This window comes from Aquarana catesbeiana, linkage group LG05 (genome assembly GCF_042186555.1).
Source record: "Aquarana catesbeiana isolate 2022-GZ linkage group LG05, ASM4218655v1, whole genome shotgun sequence".
In the NCBI taxonomy this organism is placed as follows: Eukaryota; Metazoa; Chordata; class Amphibia; order Anura; family Ranidae; genus Aquarana; species Aquarana catesbeiana.
In genome coordinates, this window is record NC_133328.1 from 458701828 (window position 1) to 458721105 (window position 19278).

Sequence of the window (19278 nt, forward strand, 5' to 3'; positions counted from 1 at the left end):
GCGTCCCAATACTTTTGACAATATATAAATATACTGTATACACACACACACACACACACAAATATGATACTGCACAGCATTATCTTACCAATGACAATGATTACCTGAAGCAATTCATCTCCCACTTCTTCCTCCACCCGTTTGCACTGGCGCCAATGTGCTAGAAGCCATTTTAATTTCACATAGAAAATAAAGACATTCCGCTTGAAGTTCCTTAGTTCTTGCTGTAAGAGACACTTTTCTTGGCCCCATGTTTTCTCCTCCAGTTTATTCTGTAATGTGAGACCCTGAACCTCCAAATCTTTCCTTCGAATGTTTTTCAAATGTTCCTCCTCCAGCTAGGTTTTAAGAAACATTTGATTGCATGAGTACGAATAATCATTACATACCATATATCATTTTATCACCTATCCTCAATAAATATGTGATCAATAAGCTGTGATCAATACCAGGAAGTGGTATCCAGAATAAGCATGTGCTATACTGTTAACCCTTTTGTTATGCACTGGTCCTTAAGCAAGGTCAAACCCAGATGAAAGGAACCAGTCTATGACTACACAGTTAATATATAATTGGATCAATTCACAAAATGTGACTTTCCAAGAAAATTAATTTAGATTGTTACAAAAAACCTTATGCCGCGTACACACGGTCGGACTTTTCGTCTACAAAAGTCCAACGGACGCTGACGGACTAAAGCTGGCTGGTAATCCGATCGTGTGTGGGCTTCTCCGGACTTTCAACTGACTTTTTTAGCCTCAAATCCGACGGACTTTAGATTTGAAACATGCTTCAAATCTTTACGTCGTAAGTACGACGGACCCCGAAATCCGCTCGTCTGTGTGCTAGTCCGACGGACAAAAACCCATGCTAGGGCAGCTATTGGCTACTGGCTATGAACTTCCTTATTTTAGTCCGGTGTACGTCATCACGTACGAATCCGTCGGACTTTTGTGTGGTCGTGTGTAGGCAAGTCCGTTCGTAAGAAAGTCTGCCGCAAGTCCGCCGAAGGTACGTCGGAAGTATGTCGGACAGGCTGTCGGACTTTTGTAGACAAAAAGTCCGACCGTGTGTACGCGGCATTAGACTTGCACACAAAAACAGGCTGGATACTATATTAAATCAAGAAATATGCTCAGCATGATCACTTAGTTGGGTCTAACATGATTACCTAATTTTCCTCCCAGGTGTCACCTGTGGTCTAGATCTGGTCAGTGTAACATATTTTTCTGTCCAAAATGCAATAAGAAGCAGCATATGCTGTATGGTAGGAAAGCATGCCAAACCCCAAAAAGCAAAGCATTGTTGTAAATGTATAGCATTTAGTGTTACATACAAAAGATCATGGTGTATAATGGTTATCTAAGGCTGCTTTCATACTGCAGCCGTGGCAGTGCTGGCGGTAAAGTGCCGCTCGTTTTAGCGGTGCTTTACCGTAGTTTTAGCAGTGCTTTTTGGGCGCTAGCAGGTCGCTTTTAACCCCCGCTAGCAGCCGATGAAAGGGTTAAAACCGTCCATGTTGCGGCGCTTCTGAAGCGCTTTATAGGCACTTCTGAAGCGCTGCCTATTCATTCCAGTGGGCAGGGGCGGTGTAGGAGCGCTGTATAAAGATGCTGCTTGCAGGACTTTTTTTCCCGTCCCGCAAGCGCAGCGCCCCAGTGTGAAAGCACTCAGGTTTTCACACTGGGGTGGCATGGGAGGCAGTTTTCAGGCACTTTACATGCGCTAAAACGCCTGAAAACTGCCTCAGTGTGAAAGTAGCCTAAGAATGTCCTGCAGGGAAGTCCAAAGTCCGGCCCGTGGGCCAATTGCGGCCTGCGTTCCGGTTTAATGTGGCCCCCCTGGTAATTTGGTTATATATAGCTTTTTGTGGCCCCCAGGGTCACAAAAGATATATACTGTATTTATTGGTGCTGCCTCGGAGGGGACAGGAAGGGGCGGAACGAGCATCATCAGATTACATACAGGAGAAACTCCTGTTTACTCGGCGGCGTCTGCAATAGGAAGTCCCGTTTCCTGGGCTGCCATTGGACAACTGTTCTGTCTATCATAGGAGGTGGGACTTTGTATTAAATAGGCCATATTAAATCTCCTGTAAACAGGAGATTCTCCTGTATGTATTCTGTCAGAGGTCGTCCCGCCCCCCTCCCTGTCCCCTCCGAGGCTGCAGATGGGCTGCACTGATGGCAATGGTAAGGCTGCATTCAAGCAATGGTGAGGCTGCATTCATGGCAATGGTAAGGCTGAGTTCATGGCAATGGTAAGGCTGCATTCTTGGCAATGGTGAGGCTGCATCCATGGCAATGGTGAGGCTGCATTCATGGCAATGGTGAGGCTGCATTGATTGCAATGGTGAGGTTGCATTCATGGCAATGGTGAGGCTGCATTCATGACAATGGTGAGGTTGCATTCATGTCAATGGTAAGGCTCCATTCATGGCAACAATGAGGTTGCATTCATGGCAATGGTGAGACTGCATTCATGTCAATGGTAAGGCTGCATTCATGGCAATGGAGAGGCTGTATTGCCATGGCAATGGTGAGGCGGCATTCATGGCAATGGTGAGGCTGCATTCATGGCAATGGTGAGGCTGCATTCATGGTAATGGAGAGGCTGCATTCATGGCAATGGAGAGGCTGCATTCATGGCAAAGGTGAGGCTGCAGATGGGCACTGATTAGGCTGCATTGATGGGCACTGACCCTTATTTTGCTTCACAGTTCATTATTTAAAATTTAAGTTATTTCCTGAAACTTCCCTCTTAAAGTGAAGGTGCATGTTATATGCCTGTGCGTGTTATACGCCGATAAATACGGTAACACGCCCGAGCTCATCCTTAGTCCTGAGCGGCGCTCGGGGATTCGTTGGGGCCACAAAATATATATATATATATATATATATATATATATATATATATATAAATACATATATATCCAAATAACACGCCCAAGCTCATCTCTTCACCACACACAGCCGCAAAGGCAAGAGAATTCTTGCTGGGCAGTGTATTCGTGCTCAAACGAACACACTTATGCCCTGTACACACGGTCGGATTTTCTGATGGAAAAAGTGCGACCGGATTGTATTGTCGGAAATTCTGATCGTGTGTGGGCTCCATTGGACTTTTTCCGTTGGAATTTCTGACACACAAAGTTTGAGAGCAGGCTATAAAATTTTCCGACAACAAAATCCGATCGGTTAACCACTTCCCGCCCGCCCTATAGCGGATTGACCGGGAAGTGGTTCTGTTATCCTGACTGGACGTCATATGACGTCCAGCAGGATAACATGCCGCAGCGCGCCCCCGGGGGCGCGCATCGCGGTGATCGGTGGAGCGGTGTGTCAGTCTGACACACCACTCCACCGATCTTGGTAAAGAGCCTCCGGCGGAGGCTCTTTACCACGTGATCAGCCGTGTCCAATCACGGCTGATCAGGCTGTCAATAGGAAGAGCCGTTGATCGGCTCTTCCTCACTCGCGTCTGACAGACGCGAGTAGAGGAGAGCCGATCGGCGGCTCTCCTGGTAGGGGGGGTCTGCGCTGATTGTTTATCAGCGCAGCCCCCCCGCAGATCACCACACTGGACCACCAGGGATCGCCACTAGGACCACCAGGGAAGGGGCAACATGTGGATGGCCAGGTATGTACCCCATGGCCATCCACATGTGCCCAGTGTGCCAAATCTGTGCCAATCAGTGCCCACAAATGGGCACTGATTGGCACCATTATGTTACAGTGATGCCCAGCAATGCCACCCTTAGGGGCATCACTGCAAACAAGCAGTGCCATCAGTGCCACCCATCAGTTTTCATTCATGCCACCTGTCAGTGCCCATCCGTGCCCATCTATCAGTGCCCATCCATGCCCATCTGTGCCAACTATCAGTGCCACCCATAAGTAACCATCAATGCCACCTATGAGTGCCCATCAATGCCACCTATGAGTGCCCATCAGTGCCGCCTATAAGTGCCCATCTGTGCCACCTATGAGTGCCCCTCAGTGCTGCATACCAGTGCCACCTATCAGTGCCCATCAGTGCCACCTACAGTGATGCCCAGCAATGCCACCCTTAGGGGCATCACTGCAAACAAGCAGTGCCATCAGTGCCACCCATCAGTTTCCATTCATGCCACCTATCAGTGCCCATCAGTGCCGCCTATCAGTGCCCATCATCAGTGCCCGTCAGTGCCACCTCATCAGTGCCACCTCATTGGTGCCACCTCATCGGTGCCCATCAGTGCCGCCGTATCAGTGCCCGTCAGTGCAGCCATATCAGTGCCCGTCATTGAAGAAGAAAACGTACTTATTTACAAAAAAGTTTTAACAGAAACAAAGAAAAACTTGTTTTTTTTCAAAATTTTCGGTCTTTTTTTATTTGTTGCGCAAAAAATAAAAACCCTAGAGGTGATCAAATACCACCAAAAGAAAGCTCTATTTGTGGGAACAAAATGATAAAAAATTTGTTTGGGTACAGTGTAGCATGACCGCGCAATCGTCATTCAAATTGCGACAGCGCTGAAAGCTGAAAATTGGTCTGGGCGGGAAGGTGTCTAAGTGCCTGGTATTGAAGTGGTTAAATTCCGATCGTGTGTACACAAATCCGATGCACAAAGTGCCACGCATGCTCAGAATAAATTAAGAGACGAAAGCTATTGGCTACTGCCCCGTTTATTGTCCCGACATACGTGTTTTACGTCACCGCGTTCAGACTGATTGGATTTTCCGACAACTTTGTGCGACCGTGTGTATGCAAGACAAGTTTGAGAGAACATCCGTAGTGGATTTTGTTATCGGAATGTCTGATCAATGTCCGATCATGTGTACAGGGCATAAGACCGAATTTTAATGATTCAAAGAATGTCAGGCAAAACGGTCGGCCCTCACGCATGTTCACTTTATCAAATCTGGCCCTCTTTGAAAAAAGTTTGGACATCCCTGAGCTAGGATGGCAGCCTAGCATGCATCTGTAATAGCTTTCTTGCAGATATGTCAGATGCTTCTAAAAGCTGCATGCTTGGCCAAATGTCTTTAACCACTTCCTGCCTGGCCTATAGCAGAATGATGGCCAGGCGGTGGTTCAGTTATCCTGCAGGATAACAGCCGCCGCGCGCCCGTGGGGGCGTGCATCGCAGCGATCGATGGTGCGGTGTGTCAGTCTGACACACCGCTACACCGATCTTGGTATAGAGCTTCCAACGGAGGCTCTTTACCACGTGATCAGCCGTGTCCAATCACGGCTGATCACGATGTAAACAGGAAGAGCAGTTGATTGGCTTTTCCTCACTCGCGTCTGACAGACGCGAGTAGAGGAGAGCCGATCGGCGGCTCTCCTGGCAGGGGGGGGGGGTCTGTGCTTATTGTTTATCAGCACGGCCCCCCCTCGGATCCCGCCCAGGACCACCATCATGCCGCCCAGGACCACCAGGATGGCCATCCACACTGGACCACCAGGTTTGCCCCCCAGACTACCAGGGAAATGCAAATCTGTGCCAGGGCAGCTGCTAATCAATGCCCAGGCAGCTGCCAATGAGTGCCCACTCACAATGCCTACAACTGCCAGTGCCACCAGGGATGCCTATCAGTGATGTGTATCAGTGCCACATATCAATGCCCATCAGTGCCCCCTATCAGTGCCCAGCAGTGCCGCCTATCAGTGCCACCCATAAGTACCCATCTTTGCAGTCTTTCAGTGCCCATCAGTGTCGCCTATCAGTGCCCATCAGTGCCACCTATCAATGCCCATCAGTGCTGCATATCAGTTCCACCCATCAGTGCCTCCTACCAGTGGTCATCAGTGCTGCATATCAGTGCCCATCGTTGGTGCCTGTCAGTGCCTGTTCATTATCAGTGCCCATCAGTGAAGAAGAAAATGTACTTATTTACAAAATTTTATAACAGAAACAAAAGTAAAACTTTTATTTTTTTCAAAATTTGGGTTTTTTTATTTGTTTAGCAAAAAATAAAAACAGCGGAGGTGATCAAATACCACCAAAAGAAAGCTCTATTTGTGGGAACAAAATGATAAAAATCCTGTTTGGGTACAGTGTAGCAAGACTGCGCAATTGTCATTTAAACAGCGACAGCGCAGAAAGCTGAAAATTGGCTTGGCAGGAAGGTGTATAAGTGCCTGGTATTGAAGTGCCTAAAAAAATTGTATGAATTCATCTGATTTTATTGTTACCATCTGGAAAACATACAAGGTAGTACATGAGGGTAGTCCTGAGGTCCCTTTCATTGACTGAGTAGGCTGGACTAAGTAATTTAAATGATTATAAACCCTTACATATATACCCAGTGAAGTGACTGGCCTCGAGTGATGCACTGTAGAGAAGAAACAAATCTTCCTACATAAGTTCTACCTGTTTATCTGCAGTCTTCTCTACATCTGTTCTAGGTGCCAAATTTCTAAATCTTGTCAGAGCTGCCAGAAAAAAAGGGGGCAGAAAGCTGAAATTACACTCTGTAGAGCTCAGTGACTGGGAGCTCTGAGAGCTGATTGGAGGGAAGGGACACACCCCCCTTCACACAGCACACAGGAACAAAGATGAGGCTGTCAAACAGCTCTTCCCTCTCTTGTCACCTTTTTTCTCTTAGTGTCAGGAAAACTTGCCAGAAGTGATTCATGCTGATAGCAGAGGAGCGAGGCAGCAGACACATACACACTATATAAGAATATGCTTAGTTCATATTTTATGTCTGAGGTTTAAAACCACTTTAAAAATATGTTATTACAGCTATATAGGCGCTGATTCCAACTATGTTTTCACTTACGTATTATTCAAAAGTGAACATGAAAAAATACACAAAAATGGGTCAACAACACCCTGCAGCAATTGATAAATATTTCATGTCTAATACAGATTTTTCATACAGCTCAGTACTGGAGCCCAGCATACGTCACCCAAATCTATCATGAGCTGGTAATGAGTGATCATTTGCATAGAAATTACCTAATCTCCTCATCTGGGAAGTACTTAACTAGATAATTACTGCTAATCTGCACAGTACTTAGAGCCATCATCACTGTCTGTTTCCTTCAATATACCATTTCCTATCCCAATCTTAGTAGAAGGCCCAGACCTTTACAAGTTCAGAGAACTTGACAACTTGTAGCACAGTATGTGTTAACCATTTCAGGACTACAACCTTTTTCTCTATACAAGCCTTCAACATTTAGGAGATGTACTTTAATTTGTTAGCAGATCTGAATATTTATTTAATAGGTTTTTATTTAAAAGGGTGAAAATATCAGAAAAATAATTTTTTTTTCCATGTACAGTTGTGCTCATAAGTTTACATACCCTGGCAGAATTTATGCTTTCTTGGCCATTTTTCAGAGAATATGAATGATAACACAAAAACTTTTCTTTCACTCATGGTTAGTATTTGGCTGAAGCCATTTATTACCAATAAACTGTGTTTACTCTCTTTAAATCATAATGGCAACAGAAAGTACCCAAATGACCCTGATCAAAAGTTTACATACCCCAGTTCTTAATACCGTGTATTGCCCCCTTTAACATCAGTGACAGCTTGAAGTCTTTTGTGGTATTTGTGGATGAGGCTCTTTATCTTCTCAGATGGTAAAGCTGCCCATTCCTCTTGGCAAAAAGCCTCCAGTTCCTGTAAATTCTTGGGCTGCCTTGAATGAACTGCACGTTTGAGATCTCCCCAGAGTGGCTCAATGATATTGAGGTCAGGAGACTGAGATGGCCACTCCAGAACCTTCACTTTATTCTGCTGTAGCTAATGAGAGGTTGAATTGGACTTGTGTTTTGGATCATTGTCATGTTGAAATGTCCAAGTACGTCCCATGCGCAGCTTCCTGGATGATGAATGCAAATGTTCCTCCAGTATTTTTTGATAACATACTGCATTCATCTTGCCATCAATCCTGACCAAATTTCCTGTGCCTTTGTTGCTCACACATCCCCAAAACATCAGCGATCCACCTCCGTGTTTCACAGTAGGAATGGTGTACCTTTCATCATAGGCCTTGTTGACTCCTCTTCAAATGTAGCGTTTATTATTGTGCCAAAAAAGCTAAATTTTGGTCTCATCACTCCAAATGACTTTGTGCCAGAAGGTTTGAGGCTTGTCTCTGTGCTGTTTGGTATATTGTAAGCGGAATACTTTGTGGCATTTGCGTAGTAATGCCTTTCTTCTGGCGACTCGACCATGCAGCCCATCTTTCTTCAAGTGCTACCTTATTGTGCATCTTCAAACAGCCACACCACGTTTTTAGAGAATCTTGTATTTTACCTGAAGTTATTTGTGGGTTTTTCTTTGCATCCCGAACAATTTTCCTGGCAGTTGTGGCTGAAATTTTAGTTGGTCTACCTGACCGTGGTTTGGTTTCAACAGAACCCCTCATTTTCCACTTCTTGATTAGAGTTTGAATACTGCTGATTGGCATTCTCAATTCCTTGGATATCTTTTTATATCCCTTTCCTGTTTTATACAGTTCAACTACCTTTTCCCGCAGATCCTTTGACAATTCTTTTGCTTTCCCCATCACTCAGAATCAAGAAACGTCAGTGCAGCACTGGATGAAAGATGCAAGGGTCTGTCGGGGGACTTTAAACTCATTGACCTTTTATACACACACACTAATTACAAACAAACAGATCACAGGTGAGGATGGTTACCTTTAATAGCCATTCAAACCACTTTGTGTCAACTTGTGTGCATGTTATCAGGCCAAAATCACCGGGGTATGTAAACTTTTGATCAGGGTCATTTGGGTAGTTTCTGTTGCCATTATGATTTAACCACTTCAGCCCCGGAAGGATTTACCCCCTTCCTGACCAGAGCACTTTTTACAATTTGGCACTGCGTCGCTTTAACTGCTAATTGCGGCCATGCAATGCCGTACCCAAACGAAATTTGCATCCTTTTTTTCCCATAAATAGAGCTTTCTTTTGATGGTATTTGATCACCTCTGCGTTTTTTATTTTTTGCGCTATAAACGAAAAAAGACAGAAAATTTTGAAAAAAAACGATATTTTCTACTTTTTGTTATAAAAAAAAATCCAATATCAGTCTCAATTTTAGTCATACATTTAGGCCAAAATGTATTTGGCCACATGTCTTTGGTAAAAAAAAATGTCAATAAACGTACATTTATTGGTTTGCGCAAAAGTTATAGCGTCTACAAGCTAGGGTACATTTTCTGGAATTTACACAGCTTTTAGTTTATCACTGCCTGTCATTTCTTGAGGTGCTAAAATGGCAGGGCAGTACAACCCCCCCCCCAAATGCCCTGATTTGGGAAAGTAGACACCAAAAGGAAATTACTGAGAGGCATGTTGAGCCCATTAAATATTAAATTTTTTTGTCCCAAGTGATTGAATAATGATAAAAGAAAAAAATGTACAAAAAGTTGTCACTAAATATATATTGCTCACACATGCCATGGTTATATGTGAAATTGTGCCCCAAAATACATTTAGCTGCTTCTCCTGAGTATGGGGATACCACATGTGTGGGACTTTTTGGGAGCCTAGCCGCGTACAGGGCCCCGAAAACCAAGCACCACCTTCAGGATGTCTAAGGGCGTACATTTTTGATTTCAATCCTCACTACCTATCCCAGTTTTGAAGGCCATAAAATGCCCAGATGGCACAAAACACCCCCAAATGACCCCATTTTGGAAAATAGATGCCCCAAGCTATTTGCTGAGAGGCATGTTGAGTCCATGGAATATTTTATATTTTGCCACAAGTTGCAGGAAAATGACAAACTTTTTTTTTTTGCACAAAGTTGTCACTAAATGATATATTGCTCACACAAGCCATGGGCATATGTGGAATTGCACCCCAAAATACATTCTGCTGATTCTCCTGAGTACGGGGATACCACATGTGTGGGACTTTTTGGGAGCCTAGCCGTGTACAGGGCCCTGAAAACCAAGCACCGCCTTCAGGATTTCTAAGGGCGTAAATTTTTGATTTCACTCCTCACTACCTATCACAGTTCTGAAGGCCATAAAATGCCCAGATGGTACAAAACTCCCCTAAATGACCCCATCTTGGAAAGTAGACAGCCCAAGCTATTTGCTGAGAGGCATGTTGAGTCCATGGAATATTTTATATTTTGCCACAAGTTGCGGGAAAGTGACAAACTTTTTTTTTTCTTTTTTGCACAAAGTTGTCACTAAATGATATATTGCTCAAACATGCCATGGGCATATGTGGAGTTACACCCCAAAATACATTCTGCTGCTTCTCCTGAGTGCGACAATACCACATGTGTGGGACTTTTTGGGAGCCTAGTTGCATACGGAGCCCTGAAACCCAATCACCGCGTTCAGGATTTCTAAGGGCGTAAATTTTTGATTTCACTCCTCACTACCTATCACAGTTTCGAAGGCCATAAAATGCCAAGATAGCACAACCCCCCCCCCCCAAATTACCCCATTTTGGAAAGTAGACATAGGCATAGTGAGTATTTTGCAGCTCTAATTTGTTTTTGAAAATGAAGAAAGACAAGAAAAATGTATTTTTTTTTCTTTTTTCAATTTTCAAAACTTTGTGACAAAAAGTGAGATCTGCAAAATACTCACTATAACTCTGGGCAAATAGCTTGGGGTGTCTACTTTCCAAAACGGGGTCATTTGGGGGGGGGGGGTTGTGCCGCCTGGACATTCCATGGCCTTTGAAACTGTGATAGGCAGTGAAGAGTGAAATAAAACATTTACACCCTTAGAAACCCTGAAGGCGGTGCTTGGTTTTCGGGGTCCCGTACGCGGCTCCCAAAAAGTCACACACATGTGGTATCCCCAAACTCAGGAGAAGCAAAAGAATGTATTTTGGGGTGTAATTTCACATATTCCCATGGCATGTTTAAGCAATATATCATTTAGTGACAACTTTGTGCAAAAAAAAAAAAAAAAAAGGTGTCTTTTTCCCGCAACTTGTGTCACAATATAAAATATTCCATGGACTCGACATGCCTCTCAGCAAATAGCTTGGGGTGTCTCCTTTCCAAAATGGGGTCATTTGGGGAGGGTTTGAACTGTCCTGGCATGTTATGCACAACATTTAGAAGCTTATGTCACACATCACCCACTCTTCTAATCACTTGAAGACAAAGCCCTTTCTGACACTTTTTGTTTACATGAAAAAATAATTTTTTTTTGCAGGAAAATTACTTTGAACCCCCAAACATTATATATTTTTTTAAAGCAAATGCCCTACAGATTAAAATGGTGGGAGTTTCATCTCTTTCATTTTTTTCACACAGTATTTGCGCAGCGATTTTTCAAACGCTTTTTTGAAAAAAACACACTTTTTAAAATTTTAATGCACTAAAACACACTATATTGCCCAAATGTTTGATGAAATAAAAAAGATGATCTTAGGCCGAGTACATGGATACCAAACACGATATGCTTTAATATTGCGCACAAACGTGCAGTGGCGACAAACTAAATACATTTTAAAAAGCCTTTACAGGTTACCACTTTAGATTTACAGAGGAGGTCTACTGCTAAAATTACTGCCCTCGATCTGACCTTCGTGGTGATACCTCACATGCATGGTGCAATTGCTGTTTACATTTGAAGCCAGACACTTGCATTCGCCTTTGCGCAAGAGTAGGGGGGGGCAGGGGTGCTTTTTTTTTTCTTTATTATTTTTTTGCTTTTTTATCTTATTTTTAAACTGTTCCTTTCATTTTTTTAAAATCATTTTTATTGTTATCTCAGGGAATCTAAATATCCCCTATGATAGCAATAGGTAGTGACAGGTACTCTTTTTTGAAAAAATTGGGGTCTATTAGACCCTAGATCTCTCCTCTGCCCTCAAAGCATCTGACCACACCAAGAACCGTGTGATAAGATGCTTTCCCAATGGCACTGTTTACATCCAGCGAAATCTAAGTCATAAAATGCTCGTAGCTTCCGGTTTCTTAGGCCATAGAGATGTTTGGAGCCATTCTGGTCTCATCAGCTCTATGGTCAGCTGGCCGAATCACCGGCTGCATTCTCAGGTTCCCTGTTGGGAAAGGAGAGCCACAGAAAAACATGGAAGACGGTGGGGGGGAATTCCCTCCCACTGCTTGTAAAAGCAGTCTAGAGGCTAATTAGCCACTAGGATTGCTTTTCCATGAAAGCCGACCGCTGGCTGAAAAGAATGATACCAAGATGATACCTAAACCTGCAGGCATCATTCTGGTACAACCATTCAAAGTCCAGCAACATACCAGTACGTTGCTGGTCCTTGTTGGGCATATATTGTAAACGTATTTTTCATGCAGCCTGTGGGCTGAACGAAAAAAAGAGATTGATCGGTGGGTATGCCCACCATTAAAATACCTCCCTTCATCCACCCACTTCTAATGATGGGCATACATGCACCGTTTATATATGCCGAAGCGTGGGAGCATCCGGCCCAAAAGGTAGGAGAAAATCATTCCTCCGCCCCTGGTGCCCCCATGCTTCGGCATATATGCTCTTTTTTAAAACTGTGGTGGTGAAATCACCACCTACAGCGCTGGAGTCCCGGCTTTATGTATCGTGGGAGCAAACGCTGTTGCTGTCAAGATAAATAAATCCGCGCTGCCACTGAATGGCGTACCTGCTAAGCAAATGATGGTTAACAATAAAACAAAGTAACATTACAATATAACAGTAAGACTTACCATACCTGCAAAGCAAATACAAAAAAAAACATAGTAAAAAATAAAACATTTTTTAACGCAACCTGTGCCTAAAATATATATATGCCTAAGCATGGGGGCATCCACCCGCAAAAGGTAGGAGCAAATCGCTCCTCCTCCCCTGCTGTCCCCATGCTTTGGCATATATGCTCTTTTTTTTTTTTAACTGTGGTGGTGAAATCACCTCCGACAGCGCTGGAGTCACGGCTTTATGTATTGTGGGAGCAAACGCTGTTGCTGTCAAGATAAATAAATCCGCTCTGCAGCTGAATGGTGTACCTGAAAACAAAAAAATGGTTAACAATAAAACACAGTAAACAGTAAAGTATAAAAACATTGCATACCTATAAAGCAAACATGATAAAACATAATAAAAATAAAACATTGCAGAATAGAATACAGTAAAAAAAAGCAGAACAATAGAGAGAGAATAGAGAACAATAAAACGACAACCATTTTTGTTTTTTTAATCCTATATATTTTTTTGCGTTTTTTTTTTACACTTTTTTTTGTAACTGTAACTTTTGTAACTGTAACCGGTTCCAGGTTCGGGTCTCTCAAAATGTGATGGTATCTTGGGAGACCCTGTGAAAGTGTGCCTAGTTTGTGCAGTGCTGTATCCTACGCTAACACTCAACTAGTGTATAGTAGCATTCAAAACATTCACCAATGCAAAGACCAGGATTGTCAGTACAGGAGGGACAATAATAGCAAGTGTCATGCCTATATCCGTGCTTGCTGCAGACACGACATCTTTTTTGGGGGGCTCGTTGGGTAAGGGTACTCGGGAGGACATAAAGAAAATGCCTCTCATGCAGCCGGCTTACTGCATTTGGTTGGGGAGGGTGAGGTGGAGCACCGTCTGGAAACAGAAGGGCTCTGACAATCTCTTCCTGGAATTTAGGAAGGATCCGTCCGTCCTGAAGCTCTGTATAGCACATGAGCGTTCAGCAAAGCCAATTGAAGTAAATAAACAGACACTTTCTTGTACCAGCGTCTGGCCTTACGGGCAATTAGGTACGGCGCCAACAACTGGTCGTTGAGGTCCACCCCTCCCATATTTTGGTTATATTCATGGACACAGAGGGGTTTCTCCACAACACCAGTCGCCGTAGTAATTTGGACCGTCGTGTCTGCATGAAGGGAGGTAAGAACGAAAACATTCTTATTATCCCTCTACTTCATAACGAGCAAGTTATTACACTTGAAGCAGGCTCTCTCCCCCAGCCTAAGACGGGAATCTAAAAACTGCTGGGGAAAGCCCCGGCGATTAGGTCACACGGAGCCACATGCTCCAATCTGCTGATCAAACAAGTGACTAAAAAGAGGCACGCTCGTGTAATAACTGTCCACATATAAGTGGTACCCCTTTCTGAATAAGGGTGACACCAAGTCCCACACAATCTTGCCAGCGCTTCCTATGTAGTCAGGGCAGTTTGTCAGCTCTACGTGGCTATCTTTTCCCTCGTAAACCATAAAACTACATGTATAGCCTGTGGCCCTGTCACAGAGCTTATACATCTTGACCCCGTATCTGGCACGCTTGCTGGGAAGATACTGTTTGAATGACAAGCGGCCAGAAAACCTAATCAGGGACTCATCAACGCAGATAACTTGATGGGGAGTAAACAAGTCTGCAAAACGTTGGTTGAAGTGGTTTACGAGGGGCCGAATTTTGTAGAGCCGATCGTATCCAGGGTCTCCACGAGGACGACAGAGTTCATTGTCATTGAAGTGCATGAATCTGCTCGTATCGTGCCCTGGTCATGGAGGCAGCGAACAAGGGCATATGGTGAATTGGGTCAGTGGACCAATATGACCGCAACTCACTCTTTTTAGTTATGCCCATGTTGAGGGAAAGGCCCAGAAAGAGCTTAAATTCGGAAACCGTAATTGGTCTCCAATCTCTGGCAAGGGAGGACTGGGGAAAAGTGGCGATGTGTTGACCAGCGTACAAATTGCTCTGGTCCACAATAGATCTATAGAGATCTTCGGTGAAAAACAGCGAATAAAAATCAAGTGACGTAAAATCAATTGTTTCCACCTGAATGCTGGGTTGGCCAGTGAATGGGGGAAGTACGGGTGCTGCAGAAGTGGTGGGTTCCCAATTAGGATTGGCGAATGCAGCAGGAAGGGCACTATGGGCCTGTGTTAGTCTTCTTGGTGGCAGCGGGACACTACTTGTGCTTGCCACCTCACCAGCTTGAACTGCACTTATGGGACTCGCCACGTCACCACGTGATACTGCAGTGCTGGATTGACTACAACCAGGGTGTACTAGGCCGCTGGTGCTTGCCAGTTCACCATAAGGAATAGCGGCGCTAGTACTGCTCTGCTCCATACGAGGGACCTGCGGTTCTTGCACATCAACGACAGAAGAAGAAGATTGGGGTCTGGTACGCCTGACCTTTGCAGGGACCACAACTCCATCGTCAGAGCTATCTGTCATGGAGCCGCTGTCCTCTACAGGATCGTATTCTGAGCCTGAATCTGACAGATGAGTGACTTCCTCTTCACTATCTGTCATGCTCACAAAAACGTGTAGGCCTCTTCACTAGTGTATCTTCGATTTGCCATTTTGGGTTCTAAATTTAGTGGTACACTAGTGAGACTCACAGGTAAAAAAGATCCTGACTGTTAGCGACTGTATCAAAACGCTACAAAAAAAAACTGTTAGCGATCGCAGGGATCAGGCCTGACTCTGCAAAAGCTGCAGTTATGTGTGTTTAGTGTTTTGTAAGTGACAGTGATCGATCGATACTGCACTTGGGTGGGCTGGGCTGGGGGGGAGGGGCTAGACACAGGTGCTAGCAGGTATCTGGGCTGATCCCGCTAACACTGCGTTTTTGGGAACCCCAAACTGCTGGGGACGCTAGTATAGATCTGATCGGATCCGTTCAGATACTATACCACTAAGGGAGGTGTATGCTGCGTGCGTGGGTGTTAGCGGTACTGGCACTAACCTGACGCTGCCTGGGGCGACGCAGACCCTATCTGACCCTAAAACTTAACTTATATCACTGCCGGGCGATCAGGGGGTTAAACCTTTATTAGGTAATAAACGGCGGGTGCCCTGACACTATAAAAAACAAATTAACTAACCAGTGTCACCTGTAACAGTTATACAGTGATCACTGGTGAAAGGGTTAACTAGGGGGCAATCAAGGGGTTAAAACCTTTACTAGGTAGTATATGGGGGTCCCTGACACTATAAAACGCTGACGGCGAACCTAAATACTTACCTCCGTAACTAGCGTCACCTGTGACACTAATACAGCGATCAGAAAAACGATCGCTTAGTGACACTGGCGACGGGGGGGGGGGGTGATCAAGGGGTTAAAACTTTATTAGGGGGGGTTAGGGGGGTACCCTAGACCTAAAGGGGCCTAACACTAACTGCCCTACCACTTATAACTGTAATAATCAGAAAAAAAAACTGCTATTGGGGGTGACAGGGAGTACAGGGGGGTGATCGGGGGGTGAAAATTGTGCCTAGAGTGTTCTACTGTTAGTGTAGTGTTGTGCATAATTACTTGGATGACTTCTCTCCTCGGCGCCGGAATGAAAAGACCGACACGAGGACAACACTAACCATGAGCGAAAACGGAAAATTGTATACTCACCTTTCCGTAATTTTCCTTTCCTGTCGCATCTTCATGGCAGCATACACGTTGGGTTGTGACTCCGCCTCCACAACCTGATAGGACCACATAGCTATAAATTAGAGAGTAGACACCTGCCCCAGTATTCTCTGTAAATATATACACATGTCACCTTAGAGGGTGGGTGATTGTATGCTGCCATGAAGATGCGACAGGAAAGGAAAATTACGGAAAGGTGAGTATACAATTTTCCGTTTTCCTGTCGCATCATGGCAGCATACACGTTGGGGAGTAACTCGCCAAACTGGGTGGGAATGCAAAATCAAAATTTATTGACAAGAAACAGAAGAATTGGCCTGTATAACGGCCCTCCCAAATTCAACTGCTGCTAAACGTGCAGCGTCTATTCTATAATGAGAAATGAAGGTATTCCTCGAAGACCAAGTGGCCGCTCTACAAATGGTTTCCGCTGAGACTTTACAGTAAGCTGCCCATGAAGTAGCCATTGCCCTGGTGGAATGCGCTCTTAGATCTCCCGGAATCTGCAAGGTGCTTAAGGAGTAGGCCTTCTTGATAGCTTTCACGAGCCATGAGGCGATGGTACGGGCAGAAGCTGCCTGGCCCTTCCTGAACCCATGTGGGATGACTAAAAGGTTCTCGCACTTCCTGAATGGCTTGGTTACCGAAAGGTAATGGAGAATGTTGCCCTTGACATCCAAGGGATGAGGGACGCCCTGATCCGTGATCAAAGCCGGGAGGTCAATCTCCTGGTTAAAGTGGAACGCAGAGGAGACCTTTGGGATAAACCTGTCTGAAGGCTTCAGGGTTAGTCTGTCTGGGTAAACCATCAGATACGGTTCTTTGATCAGCAAGGCTTGCATTTCTGAGACCCTCTTCGCTGATGTGATGGCAATTAGGAAAGATACCTTTAGAGTCAGGTCCCAGAGGGAGGTATTCTCCAGGGGGAAGAATGGTTCTCCGGATAAAACCTCTAGGACAGTTGATAGGTCCCATGTTGGAAATGAAGGTTTCCTGGGTGGTCTTAGCTTCAGGCAGGCTTTTTGAAATTGCACCACCAGAGGGTTAAGTGCCCATCTGACCCCTGTCAAGGCAGAGATGGCAGAGACTTGGACTTTCAGGGTGTTGGACCTAAGGCCTTTGTCTAGACCTGACTGAAGGAACTCAAGCACTTGTACTGCTGATGGGGAAGACGGGTCCCAACCTTGTTCCTGAGCAAAGGAAGAGAATCTTTCCCAGATTCTCTCGTAGGTGCTATTCGTGGAGGATTTCCTGGCTTGAAGCAGGGTATCGACTACCTTCTGAGAACATCCTTGCTCTAGGAACCTAGACCTTTCAGTCTCCAGGCCGCTAGGTGCAATCTCTCTGGATTCGGATGTAGTAGCTGGCCCTGGGTTAGTAGATCCGTTGTTACCGGGAGTGGAAGTGGATCCGCTGTGCTCAGTTGCAGGAGGGTGGTGAACCAAGGCCTCCGTGGCCAAAAGGGAATCACGGCTAGTACTAGAGCTGTTGAGTGTTTGAGCCTCAGAAGGAACTTGGCTATCAGTGGGGTTGGTGGAAAAATGTAGCCTAGGTGAAAGTTCCAGGCGTGCTGGAGACAATCCGTACCCTCCGCTGTGGGGAAGGGATTCCTCGACAGAAACCTCTGACACTTCTTGTTCTCTGGTGTTGCTGCGAGGTCTATGTCTGGATGACCCCATGTCTGGCATATAAGGGCAAAGGCCTGTGGGCTTAGACACCACTCGTTGTTGGAAACGAATGTTCTGCTGAGGGAGTCCGCCAGTAAGTTCTGAACCCCCGGAATATAGGTCGCCTTCAGGTCCCACAGGTTCAGTTGAGCCCATTGCATCACCGGACCGACTTCCCGCATCATGGAGATGCTCTTGGTACCCCCCTGCCTGTTGATATAGGCTACCGCCACTCGGTTGTCCATTTGAATGAGGACTTGTTTCCCTCTCAGGAGTGAACTGAATGCCAAGAGGGCTCGGAAGGCTGCCTTCATCTCTAGGATGTTCGATACTACATCCTTGGTTTTGAAGGGCCAGCGGCCCTGGGCTGCATAGTGTAGGTAGTGTGCCCCCCATCCTTCCAGACTGGCGTCTGAAGTTACTACCTCCTGGTGGAGGGTGACTATCTGCTTGCACCTGCTGAGGTTGTCGGGGTGGGTCCACCACCGTAAAGATAGCCTGGCTTCCTCTGGGATGCGAATCAATTGGGACATGGACCATCCGTCCCACTGGCGCAGGAAGGAGGCTTGTAGGGGTCTGGTATTCCATTGCGCCCATCTGACCATTGGAATGGTTGCTGATAGGGAACCTAGGAGGCTGAGGTATGCTCTGGCCGGCAGACATGACGCTGGGATAGCCTCTTTCACTTTCTGAATGAGTAGGGACGATTTCTCCCTTGGTAACTCCACTGTGTTCGCTCGGGTGTCCAGTTCGGCTCCCAGGAAGACCATCCTTTGGGTAGGTTGGGTGTTGCTTTTCTGCCAATTGATTATCCATCCTAAACTCATTAGGGTGGAAACCAGGATCTCGCGATGTTGGACGAGTGATTCCTGGCTGCTTGAGAGGAGGAGGATGTCGTCCAGGTAATGGTGGACCCTTAGACCTTTCTCCCTCAAAAAAGCTATTGCTGGTAGTAGCACCTTCGTGAATGTTCTGGGGGCTGTTGAGATGCCAAAGGGAAGGCTTCGAAACTGGAAGTGCCCCTGACCCACCGAGAATCGTAGGAATTTCTGGAATGCCCCGTGGATCGGAATATGCAGGTAGGCGTCCTGGAGATCTATGGAGAGCATCCAGTCCCCCAGATTTATGGCCTGCAGGATAGACTGCAAGCTCTCCATCCTGAATGACTCCACTCTGATGGACCTGTTGAGGTTCTTTAGGTCTAGAACCGGACGAAGGTCTCCTGACTTCTTCTTGACGAGAAATAATGGAGAGTAGAATCCTCTGCCTCGTTGTGCCAGTGGAACCTCTACTATTGCTCGTTTTTGGAGA

General features: G+C 45.5%; 1 protein-coding gene across 6 annotated transcripts in view; it reads right to left on the reverse strand.

Moving 5' to 3' along the window:
• Positions 1 to 19278, reverse strand: part of MTCL1 (microtubule crosslinking factor 1) — a 256548-nt gene that overhangs the window by 63162 nt on the left and 174108 nt on the right. For all 6 annotated transcript variants that reach the window (XM_073631361.1, XM_073631363.1, XM_073631360.1 and 3 more), the window contains one exon: positions 105 to 338. In XM_073631361.1, the coding sequence (XP_073487462.1) occupies positions 105 to 338 (234 nt within the window). The remainder of the gene's footprint in view (positions 1 to 104; positions 339 to 19278) is intronic.